Below are 7,538 nucleotides of genomic sequence, written 5' to 3' on the forward strand. Positions count from 1 at the left end.
ATTCTCATTTGGAACCAGAGACCCAGATGATTTCCTAGCTCCTTCCAAGTTGAAACTCATCGATTTCATGGTCTTTGACACATGGCCTAATTTGGTTAGATTTATCTTTACTCAGATGTTAGCTTTACATATATACACACACACACACACACACACACACACACACACACACACACACACACACACACATATACTGGACTAAATTCTCCCAGTCGAGCCCAACTAGAAGCCAAAGACAAGGGTGATGCCGTCCTCCAGCCTGTGGCAGCCTGGAGGAGGTGCCCGGGTCCTGGAGGGACAGACAGAGAGGCCTAGCACCTCTGCCCTCCTCAGGGAGTCCACGGAACTCCTTACACTCTGCTTTAGACCAAACGTCTCCAACAATTACACATTTTTTCTTACACAATGAAATTTAATAATAATAAAAGAAAAATAACATTTTTAAAAGTGATTTAAAGTTTTAAGAGGTTTTTATTCCATTATGCAGCCAATGTTTTCCTTTTAAAGATTATTGGTAAAGTTTATTTTACTTTCTAACTCAAAATTTGTCCACAGAAACTTCTTGGGAAAGTAGGATTCCCTGCATCGCAGATCGACATAGAGAGAGGATTTGTTGGAGCTCAGCTGCGCGGCGCTCTGACGGCCTTTTCTCTCCCTTCAGGGAGGGAGTCCCTTCTTGGAGGACGTGGTAACAGTTGGTGCAAACCCCTCCCGTCCTCCAAATCTTCTTTTGGCCTCTCCTGTTGGCCTGGTGAATCCTTCCACCTTCTCACCCCGGCTCTTTCCCTCTTCACCCAGCAACAGTTACATTCACTCAGAGAATTTCTGTGATTGGCTGAAGACAACAGGGGTCGCCCCCATCCTCGAATCTGTTTTCTTCGTCTTCACCTCCGCCTGGTTCCTGTACTCCCACAGGGACTGAGACTGATTTGATTAAAGCACCAGAGTGTAATGGCCCTCAGAGCAGGGCTGATCCTGGGGTTCCACAGCCTGATGACCCTCCTGAGCCCGCAGGAGGCAGGTGCCACCAAGGGTGAGTGCGAGGGCGAGGCGGGTGCGGCGAGGAGCAGAGATTTACGGAGTTGGGTTACATGAGGAGATGACATGGAGGATGCTTGTTCCTCTCCCTCTCTGGTTTATGAGCAACTTCCTTCACCAAGAGACACCCAATCCCCCTCACCTCTGTCACATCCACTCTGGACTTAAATGAAGGTGCAGCTAGGTCAGCTGCGCAGGTGCCCCATTCAGCCTTTGCTGACGTTCAGATTTCTCCTGATTCCTTCCTCCTTCCTGAGACCCAAACCTCCACCCAACAGGTGCCAGCAAGCACCCTGATTTCTCTGCTACCCCTGGCCTGGAGTGTGGCCCATCGAGTCCAGTTCTGTTGCAGTATTTATGCCCATGCCGGTAGTTATCTATTTACCCGTCTTTGTTTATCGGGAGACATGAGCTGGTTTGCGGGTCTACAGCTGGTTCATCTTTATTTCTTTTATTTCCCTGGCCCGCCATTGTGCTGGGTGCATGCTAGTTCCTCAATAACTGTTGCTCAAACAACTTCATAGAATTCTGCAAGTATTAGAACTTAATCCCTAACTTCCAGCAAACTAGACAACAGTTATGGAAGAGACACACTCAGTCATAATGCTCTGAGATGGAGGAGTTGGGACATGAACTTTGACTTCTGACTCCTCATCCAGTGCTCTTTGCAATGCCTTGAGTTGCCTTTTCTTATCCCCTTGGTCTCTGGGTCACTAACCTTAATTCTTACCCCTGCCAGCCGTGGCCTGTTTCCCCTTACACCCACCTGCACTGCATCTCTGTGCTGAGCTCCACTACTCTCCTGTCCTTAATCATTCCCCCTCATCCCACCCGCACAGTCCCACCAGCTCACAACACAGGACCTGACAACACAGACAGGGCAGACGACCACAGCCGAGATTTAAATTCTGGAACCCCAAGCATGATTTTAGGCAGCCCCTCCTCTTCCCATCCTGATAGGCCAGACTGCACTGTCTCTGTGCCGGCTGCAGTGTGCTGGGACGAGCCTCTTTCTTCCCGTCCTCTCCCTTCCCCTCTCCCAGGGCCAGCCCAGTGTCAGAACAGGACTGTGTCCCCCCACAGAACCCAGGACGGGGCCCAGGCTCAGGGACTCAACAATCACATATTGTGGATGAGACAGACACATTTTCTTCTCTCTCCTTGACCCTGAACTCACCAAATACAGCTGACCACATGGGCTCCTACGGACCCGCCTTCTACCAGTCTTACGGCGCCTCAGGCCAGTTCACCCATGAATTTGATGGGGAACAGCTGTTTTCTGTGGACCTGAAGAAAAGCGAGGCTGTGTGGCGTCTGCCTGAGTTTGGCGACTTTGCCCGCTTTGACCCGCAGGGTGGGCTGGCCGGCATCGCCGCGATCAAAGCCCATCTGGATGTCCTGGTGGAGCGATCCAACCACACCAGAGCCATCAACGGTACCAGCCCTCCCTCTGCCCACCCAGTCAGGCGGGAAGGTCAGAGAAACTTCCTCCCAGTTCCTAGGCCCCCATCACTCTGGGGCATGCTCTCAGTGCCCGTGCCTGTCATGCCTTGTCCCTTTCTTTCCCAGGAGGCTCCATGTCTTCCTAGACCCCGTTGGCATCCCTCTCCTTGAGGAATGACACCTCTCACCTGGACTCCCACCCAGGGACCAGTCAGATATAGGACCTCCTGGCATCCCACTCCCTCCCCAGTCTCCTCTCCCTCTGTTTTTCTCCTTTTCTGCCCCAGTGGATACCATCCCAGAGCATCCCCTGCCCACAGATGGCTACGAAGGGGGAACGTCACTTAATCCCAGTCTTAGTAACGCCCTGGGAGGAGGGATGAGCCTGTGGACTCAAGCCCCATTCCTCCTAGTGCCTCCACGGGTGACCGTGCTCCCCAAGTCTCGGGTGGAGCTGGGCCAGCCCAACATCCTCATCTGCATCGTGGACAACATCTTCCCGCCTGTGATCAATATCACCTGGCTGCGCAACGGCCAAGCTGTCACTGAGGGAGTGGCCCAGACCAGCTTCTATTCCCAGCCTGACCATTTGTTCCGCAAGTTCCACTACCTGCCCTTTGTGCCCTCGGCCGCGGACGTCTATGACTGCCAGGTGGAGCACTGGGGCCTGGATGCGCCACTCCTCAGACATTGGGGTACGGAGCCCCCTCCCCACACACCCTCCTGGCCCCAGGTTTCCTTTACTCTAGATTCCTTCCCTATACCACCAATTCCTTCCTTTCTCTCCCAGAGCTCCAGGTGCCTATTCCACCACCAGACGCCATGGAGACCCTGGTCTGTGCCCTGGGCCTGGCCATCGGCCTGGTGGGCTTCCTCGTGGGCACCATCCTCATCATCATGGGCACATATGTGTCCAGTGCCCCCAGGTGCAGAGGCCCCAGGAGTCTGGCGGGGGAGGAAAGTGGATGACTCTGAACAGGACATGCGCGGAGAATCAGAGATTCTGTCGCGGGGAAAGAGTTCAGGAAAGAAATGGGCATGGAAGAAAGAAGCAGAGGTGGGGTGAGAGAGTGAGGTTTTGGGGGGAGGTGGGCACTCAGAGATAGGATCCCAGCATATTGAAATTGAGCAACATCGATTGTGTGGTTTCTGCTACTTTAGGTAACGATCCTTCTGAGAGAAATGACTTGTGGGAGACACCCTGCAGATCCTCGTGGATTTGTGACAGCTCCTGCGTGCTCAGTGCGCTTTAAGTGTATCCTGCTGTGCTGACCTTGAGTGGGATCAACCTCTGCCCTACAGGACCCCCCTTTTTGGCGCCAGTACTCATGGCAGGGTTTGTGGGACACCTACTAGCTTTCCTTCCCTTTCAACACACACACACATTTTTGCTCTACCCAAAGCTCTGGCTGGCAGCACCAAATGCTTTGGTAGTGTTTGCACTGTGTCCTTTTTAGGCCTTGGCCAGTTCTCCCAGGGTTGAGGCATGTGATGCTGGGGATTGGCAGCAGTCCTGGGGCCCGCATGGGTGTGTCTTGCTCCATTTGTCCCATTGTGTGTTACTTTGTGAATGAGCCGTTTCACATGGACCTGATGAAATTTGCCTCCTGAGTTCAGTTTTGCCCTGAAAGGGATGCAGATTATCCTGTTCCTTATGACCCCCTCAGCTAACAACCCCCTCAGCACTGGGACAGGACAGGCTCATGGGGACTCCACTCCTGCCTGGGTTTACTCTGTATGAAGAGACCATTGGTATCCTGCCATGATGTCATCTCCTTTTTCTACTTTCCCTAGAGTCCCATGCATGACAAAGAGAGGCCCAAGGCTTGGATAAGGTGGCCACTTCCCTCAGTGGGGTCAATCATGTTAGGTAGGAGGTGGTAGAGTCGGTGTGCAAGGTATCTGGTAAGAGGGGCGGTCCACCTAGACATGTGGCCTAGAAGATTTTAGTCTACTTTTCTGTGAACAAAATTTAAAACATACAAAGAGATAAGTCACCATACCATGTAGTTTATGTCAAGACCAAAATGAGCAGTACAGATTACGGTTTTCAAACCAGAATGCACATAAGAACTGCTTGGGATCCTTTTAAAAGTACAGGCATTGGCCTGGTGCAGTGGCTCACTCCTGTAATCCCAGCACTTTGGGAGGCCAAGGGGACAGGATCGCTTAAGGCCAGGAGTTGGAAACCATCCTGGGCTACATAGAGAGACCCCATCTCTAAAAAGAAAGATTTAAAAATTAACCAGGCATGGTGGCTCGCACCTGTATTCCCAGCCACTCGGGAGGCTGAGGCTGGAGGAGTGCTTGAGCCCAGGAGTTCAAGGCTGCAGTGAGCCGAGATTGCACCACTGCACTCCAGCCTAGGTGACACAGTGAGACCCTGTCTCTAAATAAATAAATAAAATATAAAAATAACAGGCATCACCCAGACCTACTGAATTAGAATCTCGGGGGTGCAAGGGGCAGCAACAGGGAGGCTGTCTTTTTTGAGACAGGGTCTCGCTCTGTCACCAGGTTGGAGTGCCATGGCATGATCTTGGCTCACTGCAACCTCAGCCTCCCGAGTTCAAGCAATTCTCCTGCCTCACTGAGTAGCTGGGACTACAGGTGCGCGCCACCATGCCCAGCTAAATTTTGTATTTTAAGTAGAGACGGGGTTTCACCATGTTGGCCCGGATGGTCTCCATCTCCTGACCTCGTGATCTGCCCTCCTTGACCTCCCAAAGTGCTGGAATTACAGGCATGAGCCACCGCGCCTGGCCGAAGCTGTCATTTTTTAACAGGCTCTGGATGACTCTGATGCAGCCATCCTGGACCTAGGCTGCGGTCTGGTCACTGGGACACAGTGACATAATCAGGTGCCATGGGGGGTCGTGGGAAGGGGGATCCCTAAGGTCTGAGGTGGACCAGGAAGGCTTTCTGAAGAACCTGGGTCTGTTAGGGCATCAAAGCCAATCAAGGTACAAGTAAATAGGGACAAAATGAGGGTTTGAACTGTGAGCAGTTGGTCCTGGAAAAGAAAGAAACCGAGAGATTATGGGGACTCAATGGGCTTCTTAAGAGAGAATAAGCTGAAATCAATGACTAGAAGACCCTGACGGAAGTGGAGGAGAATCATCTCAGGCAAACTTTTTGTGTGCCAGTAACAGAACCCCTCTTCGTGTGATCACATGCAAAGTATAGGATGTTTGCAATATAGCTGTGGGGAGGAGTGCAGGGCCCAAGGGTAGATTCTAGCCAGGCCTCCCAGGAACAGAACTGGGATCCGAAAAGCCCGGAGAAGCTAGAGCTGCCCCTCCAACCCTCTCGGATCCACACGGTCTGTGTTCTCTAGACCCCCCTGCATGTTAGCGGTGTTCTCTCTCTGTGGACTGACTGTCCTTTTCAGTGAACACGTCCACCCGAAAGCTCCTGAGTTTATATCATCTCAGCCCTCACAACCCACAAAGGCTGTGTCTCCTAGTCACAGCTTTAAATTACTGGAAAAATAAATGACCAGCCAAACGTGGAGCAGGTGTCCATCCCAGCCCTGTGTAGTTAGAACAGGAGACAAGATCCCACACAAATGTGGCTGCCAAGCACCCAGCCCCGGGGCAAGGGGTCAAGTTCTTGTCAGAGAAAGAGGAATAAGTTGGTTCTCAGAAGACACCACAAGATACGTGTGTTCCCAACAATCTCTGATCTCTGCTGATCTTTTGCTTAGCAGTTAACTTGATGCATCATTGGGAAGGTGTTTCTCTCATCTCCATCCTAAGGCTTAATAAAGTCATTAAAATTGTGTTCTTTTGACCAAAGAAATGTATGGTGTTTTTTTTTTTTTCACTGTTGCATATACTACCCTGAAGTCACTGGAACTTCTAGGAATAATTCCAGAGCCTTTAGATTTATGCGTCTGTGTGTATACTCACATGTGTTTCTAGTCTCAAGGTACGTAGTGTTTTATTTTAAAAAACAAATTGTGCTCCTGCATTCCTGATCTTTCACTCTGTTTTAGAGCAGACATCCGGTAGTCTCCTGTCCTTTGTATCCAAACTCTCCCTTTTTGCAGGGTCCCCCTACAGATCATAAGCACGTCATCTCTCCAGATAATGAGAACATCAAGTCCTCTGTCTGTCCTTGACCCAGTCTCCCTTCCACCCGAGCTCCTCCCGGTCACACCCTCTGAGAGTGTCTGCATGGACTGCCTCCAGATCCCCTCTTCCCATCCACTCTCTTTCGGTTTTAATTTTTAACCAAATTATGTTATATGCATAGTTTAAAGAGTCAAATAGTTTTTACAAGATTTGTTACAGAAATACCAGTCTCCAACCCCCCTCTGCCACCATATCCTCAGCCTCACAGAAAATAACTTTCAGTTGTTTTAATGTGTTCTGTTGGTATTAACCTCCCATCTCTAATTAACATGTTTGTGTTGCTACATCTAGATTTTTCAGCTTTAGGCTTTATCTCTTTACCTCTTGCTGTGGGAGAGGGGGATTTAGATTTTTTTCATCCTCAAAGAACATCATGCACCCTTCCCATGCCCCTTCTTTTAATATGAGTATATTGTCATTTTTACAACATAGTAAAAATTACTATGCTTACTATGTTTATATCAGTATGACCATGTAATGGCAAACCATAGAGCAAACCATGCTTGCTCTTCCTTTTCTAGATGACTTTGTTTTCTCTGGAGTGTGTAATTGTCCTGTTTTCCTTTGTGTGGCTGTATTTGTCCTTATTATTAATGAATCACAAAATTCCTTGCAGTACGATCAAACACGTCAGGTATTCTGTCAATTTTACCATCAGATGTAACTCTCCCAGAATCTTCTGTCGGCTCCAGTCTTAACTCTTTGCCCTTGATGATACAGCGTTCACTCTGAGATCACCCTTCGCCGTCCGCATCAGGATTTACCTGTCCTTCGAGTTGGATCTTCTGTTTCTTGTATCCAGTCATTGCCCCTTTGTGGTCTGCCTTATTTTAATGAGGCACCTCTTCTTTTCACTTCCTGCGAAACAGTGCATATGAGGAAAACTTTGTATGCTTCGTATGTCCGAAAATGTATTTATTG

At 49.8% G+C, this 7,538-nt stretch overlaps 1 protein-coding gene across 3 annotated transcripts; it reads left to right on the forward strand.

Annotated features, from left to right (window-relative positions):
- Positions 1–216: 216 nt before the first annotated feature.
- On the forward strand, positions 217–6,278 carry LOC105474430 (HLA class II histocompatibility antigen, DO alpha chain). Of its 3 annotated transcripts, XM_071097218.1 has the most exons (6): positions 217–688; positions 799–1,033; positions 2,225–2,512; positions 2,895–3,176; positions 3,272–3,407; positions 3,643–4,405. In XM_071097218.1, the coding sequence occupies exons 2-6, from the start codon at positions 952–954 to the stop codon at positions 3,644–3,646; spliced, it is 792 nt and encodes a 263-aa protein (XP_070953319.1). In that variant the 5' UTR covers positions 217–688; positions 799–951; the 3' UTR covers positions 3,647–4,405. The 3 variants fall into 3 exon arrangements, with proteins under 3 accessions (XP_070953319.1, XP_070953318.1, XP_011727357.2); XM_071097217.1 differs by having other exon boundaries at positions 217–1,033; XM_011729055.3 differs by having other exon boundaries at positions 477–1,033; positions 2,225–2,473; positions 3,643–6,278.
- The last annotated feature ends 1,260 nt before the right edge of the window (positions 6,279–7,538 follow it).

Source organism: Macaca nemestrina, chromosome 5 (genome assembly GCF_043159975.1).
Source record: "Macaca nemestrina isolate mMacNem1 chromosome 5, mMacNem.hap1, whole genome shotgun sequence".
Taxonomy (NCBI): domain Eukaryota; kingdom Metazoa; phylum Chordata; class Mammalia; order Primates; family Cercopithecidae; genus Macaca; species Macaca nemestrina.